Source organism: Periplaneta americana, chromosome 5, assembly GCF_040183065.1.
Source record: "Periplaneta americana isolate PAMFEO1 chromosome 5, P.americana_PAMFEO1_priV1, whole genome shotgun sequence".
Classification (NCBI taxonomy): domain Eukaryota; kingdom Metazoa; phylum Arthropoda; class Insecta; order Blattodea; family Blattidae; genus Periplaneta; species Periplaneta americana.
The window spans coordinates 51,895,128-51,911,169 of record NC_091121.1 but is presented as its reverse complement, the minus strand read 5'-3'; the positions used below and the strand labels follow the sequence as shown (position 1 = coordinate 51,911,169).

General features: G+C 34.7%; 1 protein-coding gene across 1 annotated transcript in view; it reads right to left on the bottom strand.

The window, feature by feature from the left end:
• Positions 1–623: 623 nt before the first annotated feature.
• LOC138700411 (microtubule-associated protein futsch-like) overlaps positions 624–16,042 on the bottom strand; it is a 275,099-nt gene continuing 259,680 nt past the window's right edge. Inside the window, exon 7 of the mRNA XM_069827029.1 lies at positions 624–9,975. Within this exon, the coding sequence (XP_069683130.1) occupies positions 9,491–9,975 (485 nt within the window). The 3' untranslated portion in view covers positions 624–9,490. The remainder of the gene's footprint in view (positions 9,976–16,042) is intronic.

The following is a 16,042-nucleotide window of genomic DNA, read 5'->3' as shown; positions in this document are numbered from 1 at the left end:
TCGAAAGCATAGCAAACCTGACATTTTTTTTTAACTTTCACCTACAATCCACAATGACCTGAAATAGCTATTGCTTTACTCCCACATGAAAAACCTACTGATCGTCCTGACATTGTTACTTGCGTTTTCGCGTTGAAACTCAAAATCTGAAGGTGGATAGGTTCAAGAATAAGTATTTGGCATAAAAAAACCATTCAGAGGGAGTACGTTTCATTATTACGGAAGTAAATAACTTTCAAAATGTCTGGTATTCTTCATTGAAAATAAATCTGAAACATTTTTATTTGAACATATAATGAACTTAGTTTGCAGCATTTGCTGCACAAGCCATTAGTATTATGTCGAATTCTAACTCCGCACAGAAAATATTTTCAGGAAAAAGCCTAATAGCTCAGTCACTAGCCTTTATAGAGGGCCGTCAGAAACCAAGATGCGACAGTACCATTTGGACGGACAGTATCTATCCCTGCAATTCGGAAGAAACACCATCAAAACGAATATGAAATTCTATGTATGAATCAACCATAATAAAAAAATCTCTGTCGCATACTTCCTTTGCCTTCTGAAACAAGAAATGTTGTCACATGTTCCCTAACAAGTGTAAAAATTAATGAAACACTATAGTCGGATAACTGAGTTTATTTAATTTTATATGTTAACATATATTCTGCCTAAAAATACAAAGTGAATAAGTTGGAATAGTGTCATAATGCTTACAAAGCACAAAAAATAAACAATTGACTGTGTGATAAAGGAATCAATTACTATGGAAACAAAGAAAAACTTATTTATAACAATTATTGCAGTCTTGTTTGTAGCAGTCAACTTTCAATAAATTTTATTGTATCAGAATTATTGTAAATTGTAAGTACTATTACTTCAGCTGTTGTACATGAGTGCTATAATGAAAATATCTCGAAAAATAAAACGTTTTTAGACCTACTCTTATAAATGCATTTTTTTTTATAAATTGAAAACAAATGACTGCTATGTTTGTTTTGTTTTCGAATTATGGGGTTTTAAGTTACATCAAGTTAAGAATATGCAAATATAGAAATTCTACTAATGTAAAAGCATAAAAACATAATGTTCAGTCCCTGAATTTAGTGAATATTCAAACGACACTGTTAGTAGTTGTGTGTCACACGGTGAAATGTTGTCACAGGGAACTTTTTCACCTCATTTTCACTGAATGGAGGCGTAAAAATGACAGGTTTTTAGTTTTTACAATGTTATAAATTTTATTTGAAAAGCGATGTTACTGGTACAACCATTTAACCGTGTGACCGAGTTTTGACACAAAGTATCCATTACGACACATTACAAAGTACCAGAACAAGCGAATATTTTATCTCTAACACAAACATACAAGATACAAAAATTGAAAATAAAAATAAAGTAAAGAATGTTTCTGTCGTCACAGATAGTTTACATCACCTTATTTATAAAGTCTCTCTCTCAAATGTGACAACAGAGCCTTGTATTATGTGAATATAGTATGGCAGCATCACAGTATACGAATCGTATGTCTAAAAACATATGAAACTCGCTTGTTTCTCGTCAGTTCTGACGGTACTACAGATTCTAGAGTGTCGTGGATGCTACTCGTATAAATGTTGGGGGATGTAAGCTAAGGTGTAGAAAATTTTGGTTGGTAGGTGGGGTGAATTACATTACAACTGATAATGTACCCTTATTCTACATCTATGTAGCCCGATGTAATAAAGTTAATCCATTCTAGTAGGCCACGACATTCACGGTACGAAGACACCGACTAGAACTTCTTTTATATAATGTAAAACATACCGTCGTGTAAATCGACTTCAGAGGAAAAGGTCCTGACACAAGGAATTGTAATTTCATTTGTCAGCACCGCTTTACACCTTACGTACAAAAATGTGATTTCTAGGTATAAGGAAATGCATCCTTCAGTCTTCCATTATTCATCTTCAAGTTTGCAACTCTGAACAAGTGGCAATCTCTACAAAGACATTGCATTAACATTTTATAAATTGCATCACATGGAAACAATCGTCACATTGATACTATGGTATCTCAATATTCACTTTGTTGTTTTTCCGATAAGTTGTGATATATGTACAGATACGGAATTTAGAAATAGGCTGAATCTTGGTAGCAGTCCTCTATTCGCAAGACTGCCCACAAGTAGCATACATTTAGGCGTCCTTGTTCACTACTGCACATGAGCAATGCGTTGTATCTGGAACTTCGTAAAATTATGTGGCCCAAATTTTCTTCTGTGTCTGTACAATTTTATTTTCACTCATGTTTGTTACAAATTTCAGTCTAATAATTCATCAATTGAATACGAAGTTCATTTGATGAACGTTTTTACTTCTTATAGGTTATGTTACAATGCCATTCTTGAAATTATAAAAAAATATATTGGACAAAGAAACGTAATTTCGGAACAAGATATAATGAACATGTAGCAGAATTTAAATATTATAGAAACGAGTGAAAGTTTGTAGCACATTTAATTTAAAGCGTACGGGAACTCAAAAATATAATAGAAACACCTACGTAATTAAAATTTGTTACTATTTCATCTTCTGAAGCTGTTTTTATTTCATGTGAGATCTGAGGTTAAATAAAATAATCAAAATTTGGTGTTTCGTCTCAAATAATTATCTGGGATTTTCTGCGTAATGTAGTAGGCCTATATAATTTATCGACAAATTCTAATTGTAATTTCTTTTAACTGCATAATACGTTATATGTGTCAAACTACTACAAATTTTTTTCTCATATCGCACAATTGCATAAAATGTAAATATCTCAGAAACTATTTGGTAAAAAAAGATCGTGATTTGATGTGTTTTGTATCTGGATGTTTGTTTTATAAATTGACGGCATTGTTGAAAACTGTAATGGCTAACTTTGTTGTGAATTTTCAGAACAAGTTTAGTACTCTGTTTTCTTTCTTAATGTAAATTTTTTCTAATGTTTACATTGTCGTTCATTTTCTTGGAAGTTAAAAATTCACGACATGTGTCTCTTTTTCTCAGGAACTAAGATGTCTAGAAGCAAGGAATTTTTACAGCTTATTTGAAGTATTACATTGATTACTGAGTTCTAGTTTCAGGTTATTTGGATAAAAAGAACTTTGTTGTGCATGAATATTAATGTAATTTCATTTTTATTGAAATATAGTCTGTTATAAAGAATATCAAAACTTATTATTTTCGCAATGTACACTTACTAAATAGGAGTTCAGCACTTTTAAGATAATAATCAGCAGTAAAATTTTCATAGAGATGTCTATAATACTCTCTAAGGTACTTCAAGATGATTAATTTAATATTGGTAATGAAGGTCCTCTGATCTCACTTAATTTGTTGCTTTCTACAGAATGACATGCCATTTTTAACTTTCACATTAAATAACTGTACCGCAAAAGACATAATTTTTGATTTCCATAAGAATTTTGTATCTGCGACTCCAGGTTACAAGACATAAAAGCATATGACAATTTCAACATGAATATCAGAAGTCTCAGTTTTATACAAGTCACTGAAATTAGCGATTATTATTATTATTATTATTATTATTATTATTATTACTCTACTAAAGGGATGTACAAAGTCTCTGTTTTATTATCTCGGCAGCTATTTTTATATCTAACATAAATATCAGACACAATCACTCGTTGGTAGGATACGATATAGGAGTAATACATGAATTATGTTTTAGTTACTTCTTCAAAATTTGTCGACATTTGTGATGACTGTTTTAGTTACTTCACATAGAAAGCAGAAGTACGTAAAAATTATTATATTTCTTGATATGTTACTATTGATATATTGTTCGGAATTTATACCACTAGGGTAATCAAGAAAAAAAATAACATGTCATATCGTACGTTGCCTACTGATTCACAATGTAGAAGGTCGTATCGAAACATATATATCGTTAAATTTCACTAATTCAATAAAAATAACTCTTCAGTACACAAAAATTAAGAAATCACCTTTAGAAATTTCAGACAAAGAATCATTGTATCATTCCACTAACCAACAAGTAATTTATAGAACTATCCTCAGACAATAACAGCAGCAGAAAACTGTGTCGAGTTGTTGGCAAGTTTTGCAGGCACAACAAATATACAATCTCCGCCTTCTACTCGTTGTACATATACCACATTTTTGTTCTTACTATAAGTTAAGAAGCAGCAGTCTGGGGAAGTGTACAGACTCTAAATATAAGCGCTGCACTACAATTCAACCTCGATTCTAACATTAGTTAGGCCCTATTAAGAAAGCGCACATTGCAAACTGCACCTGCACTGACCTTTCACTAATCATTACAAATCCTATCACCTCCTGTCGGAAGCAAGTTCATAAATTGACAGTACAAAATAGTACAAAAGAACCCGTGCAATTATTATTATTGTTATTATTATTATTATTATTATTATTATTATTATTATTACTATTATTATTTTATCATGCATGTATTTTCTTGTGTACGTCGTATTAAAATGGTATAACTATCAGTTTCATAATTTTTAAAGTTTCTCTTCTCGTTTTTCCCCATTGAATATATGTCACTCTTTGTCTACATAATTGAAAATATATTAGATAGTGTGATTTGATTTCGACTATGGATACACATTTTATTTTTACTTTCCTTAAACTGCTTTAAAGGTGAGTTAGGACTGAAATTTTCAACTACCATCTTTTTTAAGCAATCTTCTTCAAATTTTTATCATATTCTCACACAGTTAACATGTATTATCATACCAAATCTGAACTTCATTACATTACACACACTTTTGTTTATATATTTAACACTAGTGTTCATACAACTGTAACATATCACCTTTAATGTATTTCATAAAATCAATGAACACTGTATTATTGACCTAACACGTGTGTTTTATCATTAAATATGAAAAAAAGCTAGTGAAGAAAAATTGGTCAATTTTTACTACGACGTGCGTCTTAAAATAGAATTTTTAAATAAAAAAATTTGGTTCATTAAAACCTGCTTAAAGGAAGGCTTGAAACACAAATACGTCAGTATCCAACCAAACACAGATTCTCGAGGTTCCCAACATATTGTTGAACAATGCACAAAAACTTGGATCCAAAATGAGATTAAATCTTCTGACATTCAGAAAGACGAACTTAACCTGAAACTATATAACTGTCATTGAAATATAATGAACGTTGTACATCCTGTAAAATGGGAACTTATTCAAAAAGAGATTTCTCAACATATATGTAAGAAAGTAAGATTTCAATTTCTCAAATTAAAAAAGAAAATCCACAATTTACGTTCAACTCAAAAACCAAAAAAAGAAAAAGCTAATAAAAGTTCTCTGACACAACACGCCTTTCACGAAAGAATTATTAATTTGTCAAGTACTGTCTTTGACCTTACTGAAACAAAATTGTTAAAGAATGGACAGAAGTACAATTTGGATGACGACAGCAAAGACAAATCAGCTCAACAACTTATCATAAAAAATTATTAGTGTTTATACAACTGTAACATATCACCTTTAATGTATTTCACACTTTTGTTTATTAATTGTTGTTGTAGTTTTTTCTATCGTCCATATTATATGCATATAATGCTCCATGCGTTGGCATTTTTTGAGCTGAAATTTGATCAGTAATTACTACAAACTTAAACAATTAAGAACTGTTCTGGTTTTTTATGTGTGATTAATATATTTATAGCAACAATTTTTAAACTTTTAAATGTCTTATTTCACAATTTTTTGTTTATTTTTGTAATTTTGACATATGAAAAATTCACAAATATATGTCACATTAAAACTCGGAGCAAATTCAATTATCCATACATTTTTTAGCTTAACCTGAAAGTTTCAATATGATATGACAACATATGTGACGCAAGGAGCATTTTATACATATAAAAATGTAAGAAGAATGGAATGCGAGAAAACTGCATGTAAACGTAACACCATGTGCTGAACTTTGAATAGCCCTGAAATACAGTATATGTTACCTGGATGGACTTTAAAAATGGCTGCAGGACAAAATTTATGTTTAATAAAAGAAAACACAACGGAATAATTTTGAAAATGAAAGTGAAAAATTGATCATTTTGACAAGAATTTCGAAATTTCAGTCCTGACCTCTCTTAAAGACACGAAGTGCAATTATTTTAAAGTCTGTGAGCTGTAAAAACTTGTTAATAACTTTATATTAATATTCTCATAAATGGGAAAGTAAAGGGCATATGCAGAGTAGAGGCCCAGATCACAAAAACATTGTGAAAAACTGATTTTGAATTCAAGGCCACTGCATTCCTGCTCAGTGATTTTACAAGCTTTTTATAACCTAATAGCACCGAATCCTTTCTTACATCGACTGAGAATTTTTTTAAATTCCCTACAAAACTTTTAGATTCCTCCTACCGCACCATATTTTGTATCTGACATAAAATCACTTCAGTTGATTATTCTATAAAGAAATATAATTGACAAAATTATGTTTTTTTAGGAAACTGTCCAACCTTTTCAGTATTAAGGGTACACCGAAGTGAAATTTGAAAATTCTAAAATATTAGACCAATAGTGTTAATTTTTTTGCACACACATTATTTGGCATGTAAATAGAATACACACAGATTTTCAGTACAGTTGTTAAATATTTTGTGCATTTCTTAACTTGTTTCATACTCGTAAAAAGATTAATTTTAATTTTTCATAATCTCATATAGAAATATTTCTAAACTGAAATTTTATAACTATGTTCATTATTCTGTCATTAATAGAAATTGACATGGAAATGTTAAGTATGCTGGTTTGTTTTTCCTAAAAATTACTTTACAGCAGCTCAAATGCGAAAAAAAAATTGTCATGACTGTACAAATTCTTCTTCTTCTTCTTTTTTTTTTAAATCCTACTGAGAAACACATGCGAACTTTCATATAGTATTGATTGATAAAGATGTGAAAACAATTTCGTGCACCTAATGCTAAAAATTTGTGGAAGGAGATAGATTTTGAATATGGGCAAAAAAAACTAAAAAAAAAACACGAAAATGGGAGTAAAACAGAAGAGACTAAAGGAGATTCAAAGCGCGCACGACTTCAAAAATGGCTTCCAAAATAAGTCTCAGAAATTTTTCGAAGAGCACCGAGATATTTTTAAGTGTAAAAACAAAAATGTGATATTTTTCGTGAAAAAGTCATTACTTCACTTCACTGTAGCCTTAATTTCATACAGCTACTATGGAAACAAGTCTTAACTACATTTCAATGCAGTTGAACACGCAAGAAGGTGTAAGAGAAAAGTGTAACTTTTGAAATAACAATCATGAGAGTGCGTACACACTGAAAAGCACGGTTATGTTAATTTATTTACATTTGAAAGGTACTCAACTGAATTCTGTCGTAAACTCCTAACGCAATTCTATAAATGCTGTTGTAACAGTTTACGGGAACTAAACTTGTCGCCCTTTCAGAGATGGGAATCGTACAGAATTTTGACAAAATCAGTCTGTCTGATACATAATTCCACTAATCATTTTGCTCGAGAATGTTGGGGTAGAAAGCCACAGTTTGAAAACCACGGACGTCATTTTGTCGTGCATAAGATGAACTGATTGTGCTGCACTACAGGATGCATCCCTCACACTTCGAAACATAAGCTATGAAAACTGTGTGACTTGGTCCAATAATACTTGTTCCACTAGTGTCCTCGAGGGCACGAAGTCACGTCCCTCACAGTGGGATCACCGCCACGCGGCGACTTTGCCAATAATACTTTGATGCAGAACTAATTACTTTTTTTTTAATGGCGCCCTCGAGGACATTGGGTGTCACGCCCAGCGCTTTGGAAAATCGCTGTTGCGTCGAGTATTAACATAAGCTGTGGGCGTGGGATCAAAAGTGGTCTAAGCAACATCTTTATATAAATTGAGATTAGTTCATGTGGAATTCTAGAACTGTACTTTAAGTATTAAGAATCTAAACATTGAACGGTTATTTAAATTGTGTTCATGATAAGAAAACACTTTTACTTGCCCAACAGAGTTAACTGTTAAGTTTAGTGTCTTTAAAATCAATATAATTGTTATAATAACTGCCAGTATTAAGCACACACTGTTTACTAGTGCAAACGCACGTTAATAGGAAAACGGTTGAGATAATAATGTAGATGAACATATTCTGGCCAATTATTGTTACAAGAAAATATAACTACTGTGGCAAAATTATGAAGTTGAATACAGTTTTCTTAATTAGCAAAAACTTCAAGCAAATCTCTCCGTTATAATTCGAAAGGTTCAATATAGAAACAGAAGGTGGAAATATTTGTGCATGTGATGAGTCCCTGCAAACAGTCCAACATTTGTTATTTGAGTGTCACAAATTTGAACTGCAACGTCTTGAACTGGTTTGTCGATTAGACAGGTGCGACACCAAGTACTCCCCACCAATGCAAGTGTTCCGAAATAAATGCTGTTATCAAGATTTTATGAGATATGTAAATTACGTTCACAAAAGTTGTAATCTGAACACATGATAAAATGTGTATATATCCACTGAATTATTATTATTTTCTTCTATTGTTTTTTTATATATTTTGCTATAAATATTTAAATTAACAGTTGATAGAAATAAATTCGGATAATAATCTAAAATAGATTCACGATAAATGTGTTGTATAAAATTTAGAAACTGCTTGTAACAACATTGTTTAACGGAAAACTGTGTAACGTCTTCAGAGATTTCAACCCACAGAAATTTAAACTACATTCTAGTGAATATTAGGATTAGTTATTTACTTAGGTTATAATATAGTATACATTTCATGAAACTTGTGAATTGAAATATAAGACTGTATTTTAGTATTTAATTTCATCTCATTGCATTTCATTCATTCATGTGTATAAATTATAAAACTTCGTAGAGATTTGCTGAATTTATAGATCTGTAAAATTGTATTAATTTCATAATTGAAAAGTAAGATTAATTCAATAGGAGACTTCATTAATCAATATCATATAATTATTATTATTATTGTTGTTGTTGTTGTTATGTATTTATAACCCTAACATACCTATCTCAGGTAAAATAGGGTTCTCTGTAAAATTGGAGTATAATAAATGAAAATTGTGGGTTAGACCACTATTGCGCCCACACACACAGTTTCAAACTTTTTTGTATGCCTATTAACATTTTAACTAGTGACCTCGAGGTCTTGGAATCACGCCCCACACGTTGAAAACACAGACAAATCAGCTATGGAATAGAAGCTGTGTAGAGAATTCTCTGCCATTATTCTGTTGTATAACTGCAGTATTTGTTCTTAGTTTCATCGAAGATGTAAAGGGCAGGTGTCGCATCCCACACTTTGAAAGCCACTGATGTATTCACCATGTTTCGAACTTGAATGCATTAAAGAATTAATTCTTGACGTAGAACTTAGTATCGGACTGGAGGATAGGAATACACTGTGGGTCACGTCACGAACTTCGCCCTCGCGCACTCACTTGTCTTGCGTCTGCTTCTGTTCCTTCAGCGCCTTGACGTCGCGACGCGCTTTGTAGCCGCGGAAGCTCGCCTGGATCTTGACGGCAGCCTCCCGTTCCTCTTGCCTCCGCTTCCTCACCAAGTAACCTCTGATCCCCGCCTGTATCTTAGTCGCCGACCTCTCCTCCTCCTCCCCCGCCGGGAGGGGCGCCTCCCCCTCTCCCTCGCCGTCCTCTGGCCTGGGGTCCCCGTTTTCCCTCATCTGCTTGCGTACCTGGTAGCCCCTGAACCCTGCCTGGATCTTGGACGCTGCTGAGTTGGCGGTCTGCAGGTCTTTGCGGGCCTTGAAGCCTCTGTAGGATGCCTGGATCTTAGTCGCTGCGGCCTCCTCTTCCATCTCGCCTGGCCCCGTCACGTCCGCTTCCTGGTGGTTACCAGCTGCTGGCGTGACGTCATCGAGCAGAGGCGGACTGGACGCGTGGACCACGTGATGCTGCGCACCTGATGATTGGACCACAACCAAGAGCAATAATTAGCATTCACATGCAAGGCCAGCCGGTTCCCTGCCCGTGGACCGCCGCCCCGTGCCCCGTTTTCTACCTCAGATACGAAAGATCGCAGAGGTTTTCCCCCTGCGATGTTTCTCTTTGATGCTGTCTACTTAGCTAGTACCATCGGTACGACTGGACTTGTCTTACTCGAATTTTCTATATGTCTTAAAAATTTCACATTATCGGATGAGTCCGAGATATTACACGCGACACAATTGAAGACCTGTATTGGACAAACGTCCAAAGTCGAAGTAAATTTCTCAGGAGAGCAAGAAAACTACATAGGCTTGCAATATAAGAGCACTGAAATAAATATTTATAAATGAATGATGAATAAATGAATGATAAATAAATGATTATAAAACACAGCCTTAGAGTCGAATTTGAGATATTCTTTTTTACAGGATGGTAGCGTATGCAAAACACAACATATGTCATGTAAAAAGTCAAAATTTGAATGTTCGTCAATTCGGGTCTTCAAGTTAAGAAGAGCTCTTGATATTTCCGAAGTGGAAAGTTCTATGATTAATAAACTTATACTGGAGTTTATAACAAATATTGCAATTTACTGAAGATTATCAAACCAAGTAGTGTTCGTAAACAATAGGAGCGAGTCAGATGTCATACCTTTTCTGCTTCGTTGTATGCGATAAATTTAACAATGTGAATGAGTCCATTCCATAAGGGGAGTTTGTATATATAAATGGTTTATTATAATCCATGGCGAGTTTTAATATAATGTTCGCTGATTAACTTTTTAACTTCTTTACTGTGTTAAGTTATAAAGTTAATCAATGATTATGTAAGTGTTAGAAGTGTACATCCAACAATGAAAAATACGGGTAAATAATATTTACGGGATATTCTCATGTGCTTGTATACCAGTTACTTGTTAAATGTCTGTGCCTCAAGAACAGCTCTTCACTTGCCCTAATATTATATTCTCTTTTAGTCATTTATAGCTAATTTCATGTGTATAATACATAGTACATTCGTTATACACACTTAAATGTACAGAAAATTGTATTTGTTCGTCCTAATTCCATAAACATGGAGAATACATGTCGAAAGAATATATAAAGAGAGGTTACCCAACTTAATATGGAAATACCACCCAACAGGAAAACGGAGGCAAGACAGTCCTATTAGAAGAATACTGGATGGACAATGACACCGGAACAGGCCACTAGGCCTAGATCCTTGACTGTTTGATGATGATGATGATGATGATGATGATGATGATGATGATGAATCCCGTTGGCTAATTCCCGTATAGATGCTACACGCAATTATAGGGATTTTTTCAAATTCCCTGCCACTTTTTTTTAAAGAAGTTTGTGCCGTTCATAACTCGATTCTGGACAGTGGACATAATCGTTCCAAAGGTCCTTGTCGACTCTGAAATGCTTGAAGAACCGTGATTTGAGATATTCCGTGAAAATATGTTTTTTTTATCTAGAACTAACTTCTTTAATCTTCAGAAGATAAAGTCTTATCAGAATGTGACATTCATAATGTTGAGTTTACGATATATTATTGGAGTATAGTTAACTTCAGTTCAAAGAACTAGACAAAATCGAAGTTAATATTCAAAATTAAAAGATAAGCATGTTTGCTTCTTAATATAGCGTGAAAGTAAAATAGCATTGGAGATTTTCAGAGCGAATAGCTCATGTTGTATGTAACAAAAAACTATAATATCATATTGGTGGAAAGTTCATAGTTTTTCAGAAAAAAAAAATTTTTTTCTCAAATGTTTAACAACCTGTTTTTCGGTAACTATTGCGAGTAGGATTGTGATTTTTGTCCATATTGATAGGAAAACTAATAAAGAATAATTTATTTCTCTGGCGTATTTCAATATTGTGAACGGTTTTCGTGTAAATTTAATTTTAAAAAGACTCTAAATTCAAGCCATTGCGCGCTGCAAGTTGGTTGCAACACAGCTCCAGAAAACAGCTCTTCTAGCGAGACACACCGAGTTATCGAGTTCGTTGACTTCTTACATCTGTATCACGAGAAGTGTGTGTTAGTGGCGGCGATGTTGTCGGATTGCTGAAACTTCAAACTTAATTTTCTAATTAACCGTGCATTTAATCACAAAACGTAAAATAGGTTTTCTATTCATTTCAATGTACCCTATCGTCCCTTAAAATCCATAAGGTTATTTCACTTCCACCCTCTATGCTGATTGGTATCTCGTAATTGTATGATTTTATTAATATAATCGCCAGAAAGTCGGAAGAAGAATAGCAATGGCAAAGAAAGCTTTTAATAGAAAAAAAGGGCATCCTTTGCGGACCTCTGGAAAAAAAAAATATATATATATTTTATTAGAAAAAAGAGTATCTTCTGCGGACCTCTGGAGGAAGTACCATTGAAGTGACTAGTGAAGTGCTTAGTGTGGAGTGTGGCATTGTATGAGTCAGAAACATGAACGTTACGACAAAGTGAAGAGGAACTACTATAAGCATTGAAATGTGGATATGGAGAAGAATGGAGTAGTGCGTGAAATGGAAAATATAAGAAATGAAGCTGTGCTAGAAAGAGTGGGTGAAGAAACAATCATTCTGAAAGAGATCAAAAAAAGAAAAAAGAATTGGCTGGGTTACTGCCTAAGAAGAAACTGCCTACTGAAGGGTGCACTTGAAGGAATGGTGAATGTGAGAAAAGTTTGGGGCAGAAGAAGATAGGCCTATCAGATTATAGACGACATTAAGATATATGAATCGTATGCGGAGAGTAAGTGGGAGGTGAAAAATAGGGAAGATTGGAGTATACTGTGTTTGCAGTGAAAGATCTGTCCTTGACCAGAAAACTATAAATGAATGAATATTTCATATGTAGGTGATAAAGTTTCAATTCTCTTGGATCATTATTTCAAGAGATATTTGTCTGTACTTCAGGTAGATCAATTGATGGAGCCAGTGGCTACGGACTGGAAGATCCCGGGTTCATTTCTGGTGGGTGACTTTCAGAACGGTCCCGAAATTCACTCAGCTTCCCATAAAATTGAATGCCGAGAGCGAAAAGCGCTTGACCACACCACCTCATTCTATATAATAGTGATGTAACTCCATGTCGTGCAAGCACTTTTATGGGGGTACAGGCAGTGCTGTCATGGAGGCCATAAGGGCCATACATCGTAAGGGAACCTACAGTTTTTTTAATTAATCGTATGGGGAAAAGAAAATATTGTCTGTATGGAGCCATACGGGTGCCTAAGTTTTGTACACGGAGATCTGTACAGATCTTAGATAATTTCTTGCTGTTCCTAATGTATTTTGTTTGACATTCATAAACAAAAATTGTCCGCCTCTGCAGCACTGGAATCCAGAATTATGTAAAATAATTGTTGAAAGACAAGAAGTGCTACAAATACACACTCCAAGATTCATCGAGGCAAGTGTGGTGCTACATGGTGTATTCTTTAAATCAAGCTTGTTGTACAATTAACATGTAAAGCAAAACAATTTCTTTACTTCGTATTTAATATTAAAAAAATCATTAAATGACGGCCGGAGAGATAGAGAGAGGAGAGTAAAATATATTTCAAGGGAGAAAACAAGGGGCGGGACGTATGGCCAAGAGAAAAATTACTATAACAGCACTGTTTACAGGTATTATATAGGCCAGGCCTGCAGAACTGTAGCTCTAGAGAGCGACTGCTTTCCTCCCCTCTTTTACCCCACCCACTTTTTCTACCTGTGCGGTCACAGCGTTCTAGTTACGCTCGGCTGCATCAACATTCATTCTCGGGGCGGAAGTCGATCATCCCCAATAGAAGTGGAGTGAGACTGACGTCATAGTTCCCCTACTCTGCGAGTTCTGCAGGCCTGATATAGGCTATGTAACTTTTTATTTTATCAATTTTATTTTATTCATTCTCTGAAGCTCTGTAAAATACTTACATAATATAATTTTAACTACTTCTCCTCTTGAGTTTTGTGAATATTTTCAAAGTTTCGCTGCAATAAACTTCGATAAAACTGTGATAACGTTCGAGGAATATCACTTTTGTTGACGTCGTACAAAATTTTGTCCAATATTCTTTTGAGAAGATTAACTCCGTACGTAGATGAAATTATTGGGGATCATCAGTGCGGTTTTCGGCGTAATAGATCGACTATTGATCAGATTTTTTGTATTCGACAGATAATGGAGAAAAAATGGGAGTATAAGGGTACAGTACATCAGTTATTCATAGATTTCAAAAAGGCATATGACTCAGTTAAGAGGGAAGTATTATATGATATTCTTATTGAATTTGGTATTCCCAAGAAACTAGTTCGATTAATTAAAATGTGTCTCAGTGAAACATACAGCAGAGTCCGTATAGGTCAGTTTCTATCTGATCCTTTTCCAATTCACTGCGGGCTAAAACACGGAGATGCACTATCACCTTTACTTTTTAACTTCGCTTTAGAATATGCCATTAGGAAAGTTCAGGATAACAGGCAGGGTTTGGAATTGAACGGGTTACATCAGCTTCTTGTCTATGCGGATGACGTGAATATGTTAGGAGAAAATCCACAAACGATTAGGGAAAACACGGAAATTTTACTTGAAGCAAGTAAAGCGGTCGGTTTGGAAGTAAATCCCGAAAAGACAAAGTATATGATTATGTCTCGTGACGGGAATATTGTACGAAATGGAAATATAAAAATTGGAGATTTATCCTTCGAAGAGGTGGAAAAATTCAAATATCTTGGAGCAACAGTAACAAATATAAATGACACTCGGGAGGAAATTAAATGCAGAATAAATATGGGAAATGCGTGTTATTATTCGGTTGAGAAGCTCTTATCATCCAGTTTGCTGTCCAAAAATCTGAAAGTTAGAATTTATAAAACAGTTATATTACCGGTTGTTCTGTATGGTTGTGAAACTTGGACTCTCACTCTGAGAGAGGAGCATAGGTTAAGGGTGTTTGAGAATAAGGTGCTTAGGAAAATATTTGGGGCTAAGCGGGATGAAGTTACAGGAGAATGGAGAAAGTTACACAACACAGAACTGCACGCATTGTATTCTTCACCTGACATAATTAGGAACTTGAAATCCAGACGTTTGAGATTGGCAGGGCATGTAGCACGTATGGGTGAATCCAGAAATGCATATAGAATGTTAGTTGGGAGACCGGAGGGAAAAAGACCTTTAGGGAGGCCGAGACGTAGATGGGAGGATAATATTAAAATGGATTTGAGGGAGGTGGGGTATGATGATAGAGACTGGCTTAATCTTGCACAGGATAGGGACCGATGGCGGGCTTATGTGAGGGCGGCAATGAACCTTCGGGTTCCTTAAAAGCCATTTGTAAGTAAGTTGTAAGTAAGTAAACTTCGATAAAGCTAAATTTATGAAAGTCTGCTAACCACTGTTTCATCAGCCATGCTCGTAAGACGAAAACGACACCAACTCATAGAGCAAGAATTAAATTCTTACAACTCTACTGAGATTTAAAGCCAGATCCGCTGGGTTTGTAGCCGAATAAGCTACTATTTGAGCCTCAGCGAGAAGCTGGACACATGACGAGGCCTCCAGACTTCTGGTGAGATTTGTTTTTATCGTGGAGTGTGTATAAATATGTCCACACTCTCTGCCTGCTGCAGCTTTCACTCACGGTTTACTGAATGTTAACCACGCCCAGTCTCTCTCCACTTAGCTCCTTCTTACACGAGTGCTGACAGAGATTCAGCAGCTGATCGAGTTCCCAAACAAACAGAAGCCATCTCAAGAGAAGCAGGCCTCTTCATAAATAAACAAGACGCAAAAACCACATAACTCTGTAGATACGTCAGCAGTACGGTGTAGGTAGTATGTCACTAGATTTGCATTTGAAATCGGTTAGTTCGCGTTCTACTTTCTACATGGGTGCGGCACGTAAAAGATCTGCACAGTGCGCGCTTAACAGATGCGGTTGATTTACTTAAATCCTCTTGTTCCCAGTGGAACATGGGGTACACATGAAACATTTCTAGCGATCTCATCGTTTTGATAATGCTTTGACCTCTTTCCAT